The sequence below is a fragment of the Chinchilla lanigera genome, unplaced genomic scaffold (genome assembly GCF_000276665.1).
Source record: "Chinchilla lanigera isolate Chin_1 unplaced genomic scaffold, ChiLan1.0 scaffold00023, whole genome shotgun sequence".
NCBI lineage: Eukaryota > Metazoa > Chordata > Mammalia > Rodentia > Chinchillidae > Chinchilla > Chinchilla lanigera.
This window is the reverse complement of record NW_004955424.1, coordinates 6,015,365-6,033,400: the sequence shown is the minus strand read 5'-3', so window position 1 is coordinate 6,033,400 and position 18,036 is coordinate 6,015,365. Positions and strand designations below refer to the sequence as shown.

The 18,036-nt window shown below is 34.5% G+C and overlaps 1 protein-coding gene across 2 annotated transcripts in view; it reads left to right on the top strand.

The window, feature by feature from the left end:
* The window catches only part of Ctnna2 (catenin (cadherin-associated protein), alpha 2), a 1,070,661-nt gene that overhangs the window by 1,022,430 nt on the left and 30,195 nt on the right, over positions 1–18,036 (top strand). For both annotated transcript variants that reach the window (XM_005385453.2, XM_005385454.2), the window contains exons 16-17: positions 5,154–5,259; positions 9,335–9,469. In XM_005385453.2, the coding sequence (XP_005385510.1) occupies positions 5,154–5,259; positions 9,335–9,469 (241 nt within the window). The remainder of the gene's footprint in view (positions 1–5,153; positions 5,260–9,334; positions 9,470–18,036) is intronic.

The window sequence follows — 18,036 nt, the reverse complement described above, 5'->3', positions numbered from 1 at the left end:
CCTGGAATCAACTCAGGACCTTGCGCTTGCCAGGCAGGCACTTGTGCCACTGAGCTGTATCCCTGGCTCTTCACTCATCTCTCTACAAATGCATAATTTTAATTTTCTTTACAGTTGAATAATATTGCACTGTGTGCATGTACCAAATTTTCTTTATCTTTTCATCCGTTGGCAGGCATCTGGACTGTATCCACTGTTTAGCTATTGTGAATTGTGCCACTATAAACATAAGTATTTATATGTTACTATGGTATGATGTCTTTAATTGTTTTGGGAATGTAACCAGGAGAGGTAGAGGTGGGATAAACTATATTTACAGTTTTAGTTTTTTGAGGAATCTCCATAGTAATTTTTGCAGTGGCTGCATTAATTTACATTCCCACCAAACAATATAAGATGGTCTCTTTTTCCCACATTCTCATTGCCTTTTGTGTTTTTAATGATAGCTATTCTGACTTTGTTAAGATGGGATCTCAAAGTAGTCTGGATTTGCATTTCTCTAATGACTAATGATGCTGAAAATTTTTCATGTACTTATTGGCCATTTGTACTTCTTTTGAGAAATGTTTATTCAGTTCACTTGCTCACTTTTTGATTGTTTTTTGTTTGGGTGAAAGTTTTTTTTTAAGTTCTTTATATATGCTAGTCATTAGTCAACTATCAGAAGAGGAGCTAGCAAAACCTTTCTCTCATTGGATAGGTTTGCTCTTTGCTGTATTTCCTTTGCTATGCAGAGCCTTTTAGTTTGTAGACCCATTTGTTGATTCTTGATATTATTTTCTATTCTATTGGCTTTCTATTCAAGAAATCATTCCGTGCCTGTAGCTTCAAGTGTTTTCCCTATTGTTACCTTTCAGCAATTTCAAATATTCTATTTCCATATCTAAATCTGTTTTGATTTGATTTTCATGCAGTGTGAGAGGTATGGATCTAGTTTCAGACTCCTGCAAGTGAATCTAGGTTTCCTACCTCGTTTGTTAAAGAGGCTGTCTTTCCTTCCATGTTTTTGGCCTTTTATGAAAAATCAGATGGTTATAAGGTTGTTTCTTTTGTATTCCATTGGTGTACATGTCTGTTTTTGTGCTAGTGCCATGTTGTTTTTCCACTAAAACTTTAAAATATAACTTCAAATCTGGTCTTGTGTTGACTGCAGCCTGGCTTTTCTTGTTCAGGATTGCTTTGCATATTCTGTGGCTTTCTGATTCCATATGAACTTAAGGATATTTTTTGGTCATTTTCATGTTCCCAAGATAAGGTATGTCATTCCATTTTCTAATGTCTTATTCACTTTCTTTCTTCAGAGTCTGTAATTTTCATTTTGGAGTTCTTTCAATTCCTTGTTTAGGTTGTTTCTTAGGTATTTTTAAGCTCTTGAGAAAGTAATTGTTTGCCTGATCTTTTTCTCAGTGAGTTCATTTTTGTTTTACAGGAATATGATTGATGTTTGTGCATTGATTTTGTAACCTTCCACTTTGCTGAATTTGTTTATCAGGTTTAAAAGTCTAGTGAAGTTTTTTTGGGGGGGATTTCTAAGTAAAGCATCATCATTGCAAATAGGGATAACTTAAATTCTTCCTTTCCTTTTTATATTTTTTTTCTTGTTATTGTGCTGCCTGAAGTTTTAAGTAATACAGTGAACAGGAGTGGTGCAGGTGGACAGCCTTCTCTTGTTTTGATATTAGAGAGAATACTTTTGGTTTTTGCCCTTTCAAATGAGATTGACTGTTGGTTTGTCAAATATTTTCTTTTTAAAATGAAATAACAAAAGTGTAGTGATGGAGAACAGGCTAGTTATTACCAGGCTTTAGCGTGGTGCAGAGCAGTTCTTGGACTCAATTATATTAGTTACATGAAGATACATATGTGATAAAGTTGTATAAAATACCTACAGGTGCTGAAGAGCTGGTGAAGTACAAATAATCTCACTGGACTTTAACGACATCAATTACCTAGCTGTGATATTCACCATACCTGGGGGAGGACAGGTAAACAGTACACAGGGAATCCCCATACATATCTATTCCAGCACACAGGTGCCACTTTTTCAGTTCTTTGGGGTTTCTTCTTCCTTTTCTTAAAGATAGATTACTATTTAAGTAAGGATTAAATTATTTTGTCTTAGCTATTTTTGACATTAGTGATATAATGCCACTTAAGAAATTACTTTTAAAAGTTTTTTGTCCTTCTTATATTTTGCAAATTTTAGATAGTATGAGATTACCTTTTCCTTATAAGTTTGGTTAATTCTGCTAGGAAATCATCTGAATTTACTGTGTTATTTATTTATATTTGATGAGCTCTCTCTGACAGCATTATTACTTTCTTTCATGGGAATCAAACCACTTAGATTCTTTAAAATTTATTTTCTCAAGCTTAGTAAATTATACTTTCCTGAGAAGGTATTTCATTTAGGTTCTAATTTATTTTCAAATGTTTAAGGTAAGTTGCATTATAATATTTTAATTTTCTCTTTTCTAAGTTTACTTCACTCTTCTTTTTTTACTTGTAGATATTTGTTTTCTTGTATTTTCTTTGCTATCCATCTAAGTATATTTTACAATCAATTTTACCTTCTATATTTTACCTTTTCTTAGACAGTTTTAAGTCTGATTGTTTTCACAACTGTATGTTTTTTGACTCATTAAACACTTCTTGTAATTTTATTTCTACCTATTTCTTTCTCAAGGTAGATAATTTGTCTTTTTGTTATTTCTTTTAGACTGATGTAGATCTATTTGTTTTCCTCTGAGCACATAACTTTAGTGATTTTTAAAAGAAGCAGACATATTTAGCAAAACATGTGCTAGACTGTGATTCAGCACACATCCTCTGACCACGTCACTTAATCTGGCTCCTTTGGTTACAGTCCTTCACTGGAAAATTAGGAAATATCTGACTGAAGAACTTTCCTTTATGAACACAGATTGCAATGCAAGACATTGAGTTGAGTCTCCAGTGTAAACTTTAAAGTCTCTCTCACTTTTTTTCACAGCAATATGCTAGTGCCTCTGTGAACGGTAGTGTTCAGAGGATTCAAAAGGACACGAATCTTCTCACTCTTTGACTAAAGACTGAGCCTAGGTTTGTAAGGACCTTCTAGACTAACAACACATTCTGCAAGAACAAATCAGTTATTGAAAGTTATTATGTAAAGTTCACAAGAAAGCACTTTCTTAGATTCATTCAAATTCTTGAAATATGCACACAGAAATTTCCTTAGCAATGAAAAATCAAGCAGAGTTCACTCTTAATGACTAAGTGAAGATGAGGGCAAAAAATAGCAAATGTTACGTTAGTAAAACAGCAGAAGAGTTTTTCTAAGGTCTGAAAGTTACAGAAAAATACATACTACTGAGAACATTATTAAGCCCTGACAGATTCTGCATCTAAAATTTCCTTTAAAAAAAAAGGAATAGGGCTGGGGATTTAGCTCAGTGGCACAGCGCCTGCCTGCCAAGCTCAAGATCGTGAGTTCAATTCCCGGTACTGGAGAAAAACCAATAAAACAAATTAAAAAAAAAAAAAAAAGGAATAAAATACTGAGCATGGTAGCACATACCTGTCATCTCAGTACTTCAGGAGGCTGAAGCATGAGTATTACAAGTTCAAACCCAGCCTGGCGGGACTCTGAAAAGAAAAAAGATAAAAGTAAAAAGCAATGCAGATGCAGCTCAGTGTGAAGGCCCAGGGCTGAATCTCAAGGAAGAACAAGGAGGGGAAGGAGGAAATGACTTAGTTGCAGATAAAAAAAAATGTATAGTATATATGTTAGTGAATAGGCATCAGATTATAACAGAATCTTTAACTCATCCAAATTACATAAAATTTACATGTGAAATCTCTGTTCCTATATTAAAATTTTTTTGACAATTTATAAATCAAGACTTAATATAGTTTACTTTTAGCTGGTAATGTAGAAAAGATGCCCCAGAAGAAGAATTAAGAGATAAACTGGACTAGATGTCCTACACTTACATGTATTTACTGAGAGCCAGTTTAAGTCTTCCATTTCGTAAGGTGTTATTATGTAACAATGGTGATCATTTCCTACTTAGTATAACTCTACTCTGTCTAAAATAAATTGCTTCTGGGTAGTTTTTCTCCATATCTCACCACATGTCTAACTATAGGAATATAATCTTGCAGCCTTAAAAATGCATTGATTTTTTAGATGCACATAAGGAAGGAGACCAGGATAAGTAACAATGCTAAAATATAAGCATAAACATATTTCATCTCTTCCTTATTTATCTCACAAGAAAACAGGAAGAAAAATTATATCACATACAACATTTTCTTTCAAGATTTAAGACATGGCATGATTTCCATTTCTTTTATAATGAATATTTAAAATTGAGCAGTTTATCTAATTGAGTAATCAAATATTAAGCAGTTTGCTTAATTAAAAACCTTATATGAAAATATTGGGGTGGTGGTTTAGTTGTATAAAGACATTTATAGCAACAGTGTCTTGTATATTACTTCATAAATCAGTATGAGAGGTACAAAATACATGCAATTCTGGAATTCTAAAACTCCTGAAGTTCTAACCAAATTGTTCTCATCTAGGTGCAAGAGAAAACTGCTTCTCACAGTGCCATGCTGGATTTACACATTAAATAAAATAAAGATGCTGAGTACGATATCAAACACAGTGCATGTACATTTATTTTGGTTAGATTTTAGTTAGAATTTATCATTTCTGACCTGTACAAGCTCGGATGAGATTCATTTTGGATGCTGTTTATTCTTCTCTAAAGTGGAACTGATGATACCTACTTTTAGAATTGTTATAAGAACAAAGTGAGGTAATGTGCACAAGAGCATTAAGCACCTGGTAAGTATCTATGTATGAAATCTTCACAGCTCTCATGATGATTACATTTTCATTGATCACCCTTCAAAAATACAGAAATTAATACACGGATAAAAATGTGAATATGTACATCAAAATAGGGGGAAATATTTCCTAAAATGAACGGAAATAAAGTACACGGTTGAAAAAGAAATTGAGGTCAATTAAGAAATGACTTAAAATTCCACTAACGTGGCTAACATCCAGTCAAAAATCGAACTAGTCTTAGACAAGCATGTGATAAGTTTGTTTTCTGTCACTGAATGGATTTCTAATTATGTTGTATGTGTTATTCCAGAGGCAAAGGCCCATTGAAAAACACATCTGATGTCATTAATGCTGCCAAGAAGATTGCTGAAGCAGGTTCTAGAATGGACAAATTAGCCCGTGCTGTAGCTGATCAGGTAATGTAAGAGGGAAGAGCAGGAACGCCCTGAGCAGAATCATAGCATTTGGGCTGTGTAATCAGAGACGCCTGATTTTTGTCAGTCACTAAAACTTTGTAAATGGAACTTTGACTCTGCTGAGATTAGGCTGACAGCAAAACTAGAGTCCAGCTCAGGAGAAATTCCTAAGACTATGACCAAACACTTTGAGAGCAAGGAGCACCAGCTACCTCTGAGACGTAGTTTATGAGGAGTTAGCGAATAACTCGGGTGTTCTCATGCAGAAAGTCAATTCTAATGCATAATGAGGGCATAAACAAAAAAAGCAGAACATTTTAAAAAATTATCATTATTATGGAGGTGTTGGCTTAAATATCATTGTGGCTTTTGTTTTGTTTTGTCTTTCAAAGATTCCTATCTAAGACATTTTAGAGACTTGTTTTCCTAGTGTTCAGCATGCTAAATTTTGTTTGCTTGTATATTGATTTATCTTTTTTTCCTGACATTGTCCCATTCCCCCCAAATTTTAAGTTTCACACTTTTTTGACTGAATTACTATAGGAGTAAATAAATGAGCAAAAATGCAAAACCTTTCTTATGGACAGGGAAATGGGTATGCACAGGTTGAAAGGAGTGATGGTCAGGTTTTGATGGTCTGTGTAGTAAGCAGAGTGTAAAGAAACTGCCATGGTTAAAAAGTGAGCTGGAGAAGGACAGCCAGAAGATAGACGGATGGCAAGAATTTGTGAAATCTGGGAGAACATCGTGTTTTTAAATGCAGCAGCAAGAAAATACAATTTTATCTCATGTTATTTAATATTATGTAACGTTTAATAATTTAGCTTATGTTCTGGCATAAATGGGGTTATCTACATAATCAAGATCCTCCAGATTTCAGTTGTATTTTAATTCAAAAGCATCAGAGATAAATAAAATTCTCAAAATATCTTTTGTGCTTTCTGGCCAAACTAAGAGACACACTAAAATAATTATCAATCTCACCTGGAATATTTGAGCTTATTTCTACACTTTTCAGTTTATTTGGCTTGTACTGGAACTTTAAAATCCTGCTGCAAAACTCATGCTGCATTAACTTTCCATTATTTATAAGGATTTTAGGCAATAGACTTTTTTTCAGATAACTGATTAGTCATTTAAGCAGCAGTTAAAAATAGTTTGAGCCACCACAAACGAAATATGTCTTAAAATACAAATTTTTGAAATAAAAATATTACATCTACTGCAATTTACATGGAAACATTGTAAGGAGCATAAATTCTCAGTAGACTAAAATATAGTATTGCTTTCAGGAGACATTGAAGAATGAAGATTTTTTTTTTTTTTAAATTTTATTGCCTACTTCATAGATGCCCCTAATCTCTGGAATTTTGTGTCTTTGTGTTCCTTATTATAGTCTTCTCTCATTTCTTATTATTAAAATTTCTCCTCTAAACACTTGCTGCCTTCAACATCCAGGCTCTATGGGGTCAATACCAAATTTACTTGTCCTTAATGTTGGAAAAAAATAGGTGCAATTGAACTGTTAACATTTAAAATGAGAGCCACAAGATTCAATTTTAATGGTAGATATGATAACTAATCTGTGAATATTTTAATTAAATTTAAAATTTTGCAAAATCATTCTTTGAGATAACTCATTAATATTGCCACAATGTCAGAAGTCCTCATAATGTGGAGGAACAAGGAACAAACCCTTGTTCTTATTGATTTTGGAGTAATATCAACTACAAGGTTTCAAAGCATAAATTAAGTTTCTTCTACAGCGTTGAACTCATATTCCACAAAGTTCATATGCAAGAAGAAACAAGGAAGAGCAAACAAAAATATGTAAACAAACAAAATCACTAACCGGGAAGGAAAACCACTCTCATCTGCAAATGCTGAGGGAAGTTGGGATGTATGGAGTGACCAGAATTTGACCAGGGATTCTAGAGGACTTGCCTTTTCTTCTTTTCTTCCAAGTGAAAATCGAGCAGAATTTGAACAGCTTTTGAATGAATCTTAATAGTTGAAAGTGTTTTTCAATATGAGTAGATTTCTGAAGTTCAAAAGTGTAGTTGTGAATCTTTTTACATTTTAAGACCTTTATTTCCAGGAATGCAATGTGAAACCTAGCCCCAAACAGATTTGATATATAGCAAACAGTGCACCAAGATACACACACACACACACACACACACACACACACACATATTGATCCCTGAATCCTAGATTTATTTTGAGAATAAATATTAATGGATTTAAGGTGAATAGAGGAAGCTTAGACCTCACTCACTCTTTCTGGTACCCTTACTAATTTTCACTGTAAAATACCTGGCAATTTTTGTTATTTTTCTCTGAATAAGTTATTTTTTCTCAAATTTTGTACCTACTTCCATGACACAGAAGTTATTTTTTGTACGTCATGTCCTTTTTAGATATGTCCTTAACTCTTCAATTTAAATAATAGAATAGAATGAATGCCACCAATGGATGGATTGGTTCTCTTTATTTTGCATGAAAATATTTTTATGAAGATTTGAGATATGCACGCAATATAAACATTTTACAGATTGTTGCATTTTTAATTACTGTTCCATTGAGATAGAATTCTCAATTTGCTGCAAGGAATTTGTATCAAAAGGCTTGTCAGCCCTCTGGGAAGATATCATTTTAAAGTTAATTCCTTCCACTATATGGGTCTCTGGAGTAGGATAAATATTACAGTATTAAGTACATGTAGAAAGCTAAAACCAGTCTCTGTGGGATTCTTTCTTGATAAATGCAGTTAGTGGAAAAAATACCACAATGCTAAGTGGTATATATAAAAGAAATTCTTTTATTATTTATTCAATAAATGTTTATGCCAAACAGTGCGGATAAAAGAAATCCTTTTCTTGAGCTCAAAGGAAACCTAGCTTGGAGTTTTTTCTCGCATACACTTATTCTAAATAAGATACTTCAATTTTGCCTGCATGTATTTCTTACAGTATCTCATCAAAGATCTGGTGACCGTATGTGAGTTACAAGTGGCCAAATTGGTTAAAACAGTTATAGGACTTGGAAGCATCTCAAGCTGAATATTTGGTAGCAATAGAAATCTACATAGTTCAATTACTTGGTAGTCACTGGTATTGAAGCCTCGAAATTGTCTTAGGAAGGGCTGGGGATATAGCTCAGTGGCATAAGTGCCTGTCCGGCAAGCGCAAGGTCCTGAGTTCGATTCCCAGTATCAAAAAAAAAAAAAAAAGAAAGAAAGAAAAGAAGACAAATTGTCTTAGGAAGATGTGTAAATGTCTATAGAAGTTTTCAACTAGGGTCTGTGTACCTGGTGGACATCTACCCACTTCAGTCAGAAGGAGAATTCAAATTTCCCCACCAGAGTTGACACCAGTGCATCCACTGAAAGGACCCTGTTGTTACTGCTATGAATTTATCCCAACTGGCTTCAAATTTATTGTACCATATCTGTTTTCCTTACACTGGTCATGAACTATTTCAGAGTGCCCTATATAAAGGAAAGTTTATTATGTTGCTAAAACTCTGATAATCAAAAAAGTCCAAAAGTGTGTGATAGACTTCTTTTAGTGAATGCAGTATTTCTTAGAAATGAAGGGAAGCAAATAATTTTGCCCAATTAACTGAATTGAAGCTCTCCCCGGTGCTAGGGCAGGGAGATTTCCACATAGAGTGATTTACTTCCTGTTTCCATTGATTCATCCTTCTACATTAAAATGATGTTTTGTATTGTGGAATTTATAGAAAACTAGGAGGGAAAACCCTGTGGCATATTTACATTTCTTAAGAATTTAGAGGATAAATGGTAAAAACACTAAGTGTAAACTTGTGTGCAGATACCACAATAAAACCCTCTAAATGATCTTTAATAATTTCTATGAAATCTTAACAAACTAAGAGTAGCCATTCTAAACCACTAACTGTGGGCTTTCTCAAATGCATCACGTGAAAGGTGAGCGAAATCTATGTAATTAAGATATATGACAAGGAGACCTTTTCATCCTGCAATTTTTATATAGCAAATGCTAGGAACAGAATGGTGTGTCCTAATTGAGATCACTCTTTTGTTTTGCAGTGTCCTGATTCAGCATGTAAACAGGATTTATTAGCCTACCTTCAACGAATTGCCTTGTATTGCCATCAGCTTAATATCTGCAGCAAGGTGAAGGCAGAAGTGCAGAATCTGGGAGGAGAGCTCATTGTGTCAGGGGTAAGCCGGGACTTGGGCTTCATAACATAAAGTTCCCACTGTTGTATTTCCAAGGCAAGCATTCTTGGCAACAGTACTGCTAAAAACACCAAACTACAGCGATTCAGAGGGTTTTTTTTTTTTAAATAAATGTTATCACCATTATTCCAGACCTTACAATAACTCACAAAGAGCAATTTGATTTTCCAATTACTCCATGTTTATACTAGCCTTGTAAAATCTCCATTCTTCACAAGAAAACTAATTTCATAGTCTGGAAACTCATTGCCAAGCTAGGACTATTATAATTATTTGGGGCTTTTGTATATTTATTCATTGCGAGTCTACTTCCCTTTGTTAGTCCTAGTAATTGCCATTCTCTGTTCAGGAGCCAGCCTCTCTGTGTGTGAATTGTGTTCACACGTCAGAGGAGACCAAAACAATGGGCATCCATTCATCAGGTTCCAATGCATACTAGGTTATCAATAACCCTTAAAAGCCAGGAGATGTTTGAATTTAATACACATTGATGTGCTGTTGTCAGAACCCCACATAATTGTTAAAAACTAACAATTATGTAATCTTTGCTAAATCACTCCAATATTTCCCTTCTCATGAAAATGTAATTATCCAAACCATTTCCATCAGATGCATAGAAATAAGTTCAACGAAATTTAGAAGAATCATGATTTCTTGGCAAGATTTCCAAATGTATGTGTTGAGGTTCTTCACCTTGGCTTCTCTTCCTCCCTCCTCCCCTTTCTCTCAATAGAGGGTGCCATTTGTTGTAAATTATTTGCAAGTTCAGAAGTGTGGCTCGGCCACCTTAGCTCTTTTCCCAGTCAGCGATGATATTGCCCCTAAACTGTGGAATTAGCAGGACTGTGACATTATCAATATCATACATGTGAATATCAGACTGGTCACAAACCTCAGTTCTTCCTAAAGCCGTTTTTAGAAATTCAGCATTTGACCACTTGGTAAAGGTATTTTGAAAAGTGGAAATGTCATTCTTAAACTCAAGTATTTCAGTGCCTGTATTATTTCACTTGCAGTAAACCTAGCTGGGAAAAGAGCTGATCTGGCTTGCATGGAGATACCATCCTGGAAAGTCAGTTCCATCCAGTCCTACCTTTGACTCAACAAATTGGCTATTTTGTGCTTCTTCCCAAAGTCACCTCTTTGCATTTCCAAAATGATCCTGCTTCAACATTCTTCCACAAGCAACAACAATCTGTCTTGCAATGTGTCCTTCCTGCCAAGCTGGTAATTATCAATACCCTCTCGCCAAGAAATGATCAAAACATTGCATCTCCCTTGCTTCCTTTCTTATCTTCAGCCTTGATGGTATAGTTCCCCATACCATTCAGCTTTCATATTCATCTGTATACAGCACCTGTGGAACTGAGTGCTTTTTGTTCGGCTTGCCTTGTGTGCGTGCTTTCATGTGTTACTTTCCGAATCTTATTATTTTCATGGATGCGCGGAGCATCTTTGTGGATCTCAGACTCCATGATCTCATCTGGGCAATACTGGCAGAGCTGCTTTCCATCTTCCTTTCAGTACCCATTGTTCATCACTGCCTCGAGAGCTTCATTTCCATTGTCTCTTCCCCATTTAGATGTAGTTCAAACCATGACTGGCTTTTAGCACTCACACTGTTGGCCTTTGTGAAGGTGTTTTGAGATTGAGAACACCATCAAGAAGCCTGTTTCCTTCTTTAATTCTTCCTGGCAGAGTTCATAAATCCTTGCAAGGGAGAAGGCTTCTTTTAGAGGAATGTTATATAATTGTATAATATTTCTGAGTCAAACAGATTATAAAAGTTTGCTACTGTGTTGATCAAGGATGGGCCTGCTCTTGGCCTGATTTTTCCCAAGCTTCACTGCTATGTGGTGCCACACCTGCATCTGTAGTTTGCTGTCTTTGTCACTTTTGCTTCCGTCTTACTCTTCATCTTCCCTCACTAATGGCCAATGGAGAAAAAAAAAAAAATCAATATGCTTACTGTGCAAAATAGCCACAAATCACTGCTCCCCAAATTCCAAAAGAGTCAAGAATGTGAGACCCCATACACACCAATTTTTAATGATTTTGCCAAGAAAATTGCACCTATATTTTAGTCCCAGTGATTTAATTGTATTTGTGCAAATTTAGTATATTTTTCAGAAGAAGCCATTACAGTTTCATGTGAAATCAAGGAAAGGAACACTATAATCATTTTCTTATGTTCATGATTTGTTTATATTCATGGGATTCAAGACTTTGGCTTCTTCTCTAAAATATGTAAAACTTCCCTGGAAAGTTGTATTTGTTACAAGTCAAAGTCTGTAACAAAAGAATAGAGATTTGGACAGATCATTTGCATCATTTGCCAAGAAAAATGATTTGAGATTGAAAGTGAGGAGCCAGTTTTTACAGTTGTATGCTGGCATCATGGACACATGTTAAGCAAAATGCGCAATTATATATCACATCAGCATATTTATGTGTTTTTTGTAATTCTTTGTGTACAAACTGGGAAATGCCAGCTCTGTTGCCTGGTTGGGGTTTGAGAAATGGGGAAAAGAAATGGAACAGGTACTAGGGAAGTATCAATTCAAAATCTCTCTGTGAGTCACAGTGGGAAATTTGAGAAATAAAGCCATCCAGAATGTTATATAGAGATATATGCTCATTCTCATTAGAGCTGCAGAAGGAGCCCCACTAATTTTCTAGATGGCACTTCATTTGTAAGTCAATGGCTTAAAATTTTCTGAACAGTGTAAAGATGCCATTCTTATAACATTTCAAGGTAGAAGTTGCATTTGTGAACCAGTTAATTCAATGTGGTTGTAAAGGGAGTAATGGTAAATAGTTTTTAAACTAATATGGTTATAGAAATATTAAAGTAAAAATAGAAGAAAATGGGCTTCAGAAGATGAAATAACCAATTGACCATAAGTTGTCTTTGTTTGCTGTGTTCATTTAAAGTCTTAAGCTACTTTACATGCTTTTTAGAAGAGAAAAGTGGAAGAGAAAATGGAAGAAGGAAATAGAGAAAGGAAGCAATGAGGGAGGGAGGGAGAAAGGGAAGAGGCAAGGAGTGAGGAGATGGGAGGAGTGAAGGGGCATGACAATGGGAAAAGGGAAGATAAAAGAAACAGAAACTTAATGATGGCGTATCAAAGACGAGTTTAGTGTAGGTGAACATAAATGTGACAGTATTATATCACCAGGGGGAAAAACTGAGCACAATTTTTTAAAGTATGTAAATACTCTTTGGGATATAAGTAAGTTCCAGTGCTATGATTAAAGAAATTAGTAGTATATTTAATTACCATGTTTTTCACTAATATTCATTCAGTAGGTTTCAGAGAATTTAATGGACACTTTTAAAGTTAAATGAAGATGTACACATGGATCTGAAGAAATAAAACTCAGCCCATGGCTTTTGATGATGTTTATCTACCCAAAGATTTATATATTGTGTATTATTCTGAATGAGATCAGAAATACTAATGGAGGATTTTATACTCCTGCATACTGAACCTCAAGCCTTCTAATAAAACTGATCAAATCCCTTAAAATATTTTAAAAGCTCAGCTATATCAGGTGTGTCATCGTAATAAGGAAGCCAGACCACAAGCAATAACCCTTCTGTGGACAGATATTTGACCTTCAGGTCAGAGATGGAGGGACTTGGATTTAACTGACAGCTGATTGCATGTGAAAATATTGTAAATTGTAAGAGATTTTATTACATATAAATATTCTTTTTCAAAGAACAAAATATATGAACAGAGTTTGGAGGTGAGGGATATCAGCTGCTAAAGTCTTCAGGCTGAGTGAGTGGAATCCTGACATCTCTATTCTTAAGGGACTGAGAGATCTGGCCTAATATGTACTTTTGTTCTTTACTACTTAAGTCTCTCCTTAGTAAATCCTAATCATTTCCAGTTGGATTTTGGACAAAAGTTTGATGAGATGATAAAGTAAATTTTGTGACGCTGATAGGATATGAGTTGGAAAAAGGAAAATTAGGGAATAAGGGATCGATTTATGCCCATGTTTTGTGACCCTTAAAAACTGGCTGTTAATTAAAATCTACATGAATATTTCTGGTGATAGATGGAAAACATTCCTAAAAATTCTGGAAACTAATAATTTTAAAATTAAACCTATATATCTATATATATGATGAGAGTTATATTTTATTTCAACAATTCTGTACTTCTTGTACATTGACAATATTTCATGGTAAAATGAAATAGTCATCGAAACAAGCACTACTTTTAAGTGTGCAGGCCTATACTTTAAGGAACCTCTTTCAGGGCTTTTTAAAATATCTTCTGATTCTGTGTATAGTCAATTCTTGATTATCTCCACTATTCAAAGTGTAGCAGTACTGGAAAACAATCTAAATTGCTAGCTATTTCAATTTGGGTTTGAAATGCATTCCTGTGCTTCATTTGAACAAAAAGATATGTGTTCAAGAAATTCAGAGTAGTTCCAAAGAGTTTTATCCAGACCTTCCAGAGGGTTAGCTATTAAATATTCAGGCTTAAAAACATTTCATGATCTGGGGAGGAACTCTGAAGTCCACACCTAGAGAGAGTAGGATAACATAAATTTCAGATTATAAATATGCATAGAGGGATAGTGACCCTAAGAAAAGGAAAGAGATATTTCTCATTTTCAAAATGGCAGCCCTTCTTTCCACACATTTTGTTACTAACTCAAGTTATTGCCAGACTTGATCTTTCTCCTATCCCCCAACCTGTTGTGATATGCCTGGCCTGGTGGTACATACCTGTAATCCCAGCACTAAAGAGGGTGAGGCAGGAGGACTGCTTTGAGTTCAAGGCCAGCCTGATCTGTATACTGATACCCTGACTCAAAAAGAAAAAATGTGATGATCATAAAACTATAACCACTTAAACTCTTTATCTGTACTACATCTTCCTTAGCTGCATTTGTATCAGTGTACAAAGTCATAAACCTTTCAAGGGAAAGAAAACCCTTAAAGGGCTTTTCAGTGAAAACTTTCTCAGAGTGAGTGGTGAGCCAGGAAATTTGAAACTATTGTTTTTTGAAGTAGGGAATTAAAAGGAATTTTAATAAGTAAAAAATCTCCTTGAGCACGGGGCATCACAGGAAGCGTGGGACTGGTTGCTCTGTCCCTGGTTAGGCCTCCTGTCTCTAAATTCAGGCAGTCCTGGGCTAAGGAGGATGGTACACTGATCCACTCTGAGAAATCTTTCTTTAGAAGTGGTTCTGTATTGGTGACCCCAAACTTACCAAGATAATCAATTCTACTCACTGAAAAGCATCAGTTGTTCATGTATAGAATGAAATCAGTGATTACCCTACTGAATTATTTTATGCATAGTAAAAGACTGTGTTCTCCCATGAACCAAGCCAATGACCTAACTTTGTTCAACTCAGTGGAAGGATTTGATGGCATTGCTTGAACTAGTGAGTGAGGAGCTATTCTATGTAAACTGGTGGTTATTGATGCATGTAAGTGTAGAGGGGTTAGTGGTTTTAAGCAGAGTACACTTATCCTAAAAATATCAGTGCTATTACTTGCTATTCAATCAGTGGATTTCTATTCATTTGAGTCTTAGAAGTTTTGCAAGTTTTGAGAGCCTCTAATTAAAAGAAGGAAATCAAATAATGGATAACTTAACCCATTATCAACCAGTGCCCTAGATTTCAGTTAGTACTCTGAAGATTATTTAGCCATCAATTAACAATAACACTTCATTCCAACTTGGAAACTGTACTCATGGGAGTTACTGGAAGGAGGAGAGATAACTGCAGATATCTTAGGATATCAGTGCAACCCAAACAAATCAGTGGAAGAAGTCCTGGCTTACACAGTGTCTGCATAAGATTTATGCTTCAATACTTGTCCATATATGATCAGTATCTAATTTTATTGTAAGAATTTTTCATTGTAAAAAATTTTAAGATAATTAAAATACTATTTTAAATGTTTAAATAATACTTGGAAGAAATATCTTAGGAAAACTTCCTTTCCCCAATTTTGAGTCTGTTTGGATACGTAAGAGCAAACCTTGTTATACCTTCAGCCAAATAACTGTGAGTAACCAGAGAGTGAACTGAATAGTTTTATTGTGAGAAATATCTTCCAAGTCAGCCCCTGATTTCTGATTTTCCTGTATATTCTATTATTTTTTCAGACTTGATGAAGAAATAGATTATTTATAATTGATTACCTAAGTCAATGGTGATTTTTTTCCCCTGTTCTTACTGGACTTGTTCCAAGAATTTCTGATCTGAAAGCTGTTAAAGAAAAAAAAGTTAAAATGCCCAGAAGTTGATGTAACTATATATTAAATAGGCTTAAGAGAGATGAAGAATATTAAGCTATATACTAAAGATTAGCTGATGATTTCATTCTGATTTTTTAAATATATATTTTCATTAGCTAAGATTTTCAAAAACAAAGCAAATGAAGAAATCCTATAGCAAACCTGACAAGATGTTTTCTCAGTTTTGACAGACCTTTAACAATATTTTTCTAAAGAAAAAAATCAACCTGGGCATGGTATCGCATACTTGTACAGTATTCCCAACACTCTGGGAGGCTGGTGTAGGATTGTCAGTTCAAACCTATCCTTGGCAATTTATCAGGACTCTGTATCAAAAAAAAAAATTACAGAGGACTAGGGATATAGCTCAATACGAAGTCCCTGGGTTCAATCCCAACTACTGCCAAAAGTAAAAAATAAAAACAACACAAAGACAACAAAACCTACTATTTCCATAAGTTGTCATGATTTATAATTGAAAGTTCTACTAAGACTTCTACTTTTAGAGTGACCATCTCCGATCATGAAAATTATTAATATTATTGCTGTGAGTGAAGTAAAGGAACCTACCTATAGACACAGCATTTCGAAAATATTGGAGTCAAGCAATCCTACTTCCCAATAACAATTAACAATCAGGGCTTCAAAGAGTTGCGTTTATTCTTCATTCACATAAGTATATTTATCTAGTTCATTTAGAACAATATTTTGATTGGGTCTCTACTATGTAAAAGGCACACTGACAAATATCAGCTGAGGTTAGGCATTTAAATGTTCTTATTCTCCAACACCAAATAATTTTCATGAAAAGGAAAGATTTTTTTGTCCATTGTGTTTTTATTAGGATGTGTACTCTATGTTTATTTTTTCCATTTAATTTCTCAGGTCACTGAAATGTTTAGGATTTTCTGCTAGCGGGGATAGCAGGGTTTCTGTTGATGGTTATCTCTGTGTATTCACTGTTCCCATGGTTTACTACATTCTAGAAATAAAAGTGTGTTAACTTACTGTCGTATACATTCTGTCCCTACGGATTATATTGTCAAGTGCTTTCTCCAGGCTAATTTAAATGATGTATAAAATATGGCTGTGATCACAGCCCTTAGAAGAGAAATATGTGCCACATTATGGTCCATGTATCTTATAAATAGGAAAGGCTCTGGATGGGCAATGTGATGTTTTCGTAGTTCAAATTTCTTTTAGTGCTTCAGAGTACATCATCTTACTCTGTCTTGCACAGTGATTTTCCTTCTAGGCAATAAATACATTGCAAATACTTCATCCTAATCTTATTTTCTTAAAGGCAAGCTTTCTTAATTTAGACTTTTAATCTTTCTTTTATCATCAGTACTCTATCTTGCTTTATTACTTTTCTCTGAATACCTTCATCTATGCAGATGCCTTTCTGAGAAAGAATTTGACTGGAACTCTGACTAGCTGTTCTTTCAAATCTGTACAACCTGTCTCCTGATCTCTTTCATCCATTTTCTTTGGCAAATCTATTTTGCAACCAAGGGAGAATGTCCACGAATATTAGGAGTCAATACCATCTTCTAAGAAATATATACTTTTCAGCTCAAATTCCTATATGTGAGACAATGTCATAAAACAAAATGAAAACACAATCTCTTTATATAGGAGCTCTTGATTCAAATCTGCTATCAATATTTTCTGGGCTCTCTCTTACTGTGATATTCCTCTTAACTCATAACATTGTGGTCAAGTTACGTGACATCTGCTTGATCACATGTTCTAAGATGAATTACTTTGTAAATGCATCTGCAGATTAGACTTTGGGATGTATAAATGATTCTCTGTCTACTTCACCCTCCGTATTAAGAAATTAAATTGGTTTTTATTACCTCAAACAGAAATTTAAAACCTCTCTCTGGTCAGAATAAAGTACAACTGTAACTTTAATTCCAGGAACTCTTGACTACTGAAATCTTACAATCAACTCATGTTCTTTCTTGAAGGGCTATTCATCTATTCAACATGGCAGAAAGTATATATTAAATCCACAGTTGCAGTAAAACATAGGTTTTATAGACAGTGTCAAAAGCCCAGATTTGAAGAGGAATTTGGAGATTATCCTAGCTTGGTATTGCATCCTGTGTCAAAGAAAGTAATCTTGTTTTAACTAATATCATAACTAAAGGCATTATCACAATTAATCATACTAAATTCATTGAAAAGTTCAGCACAGTTCATTACTTGCATCCTTTTGATGCAGCCTAGTTTTGCATTGAGTTCCTGAATTCATACTCC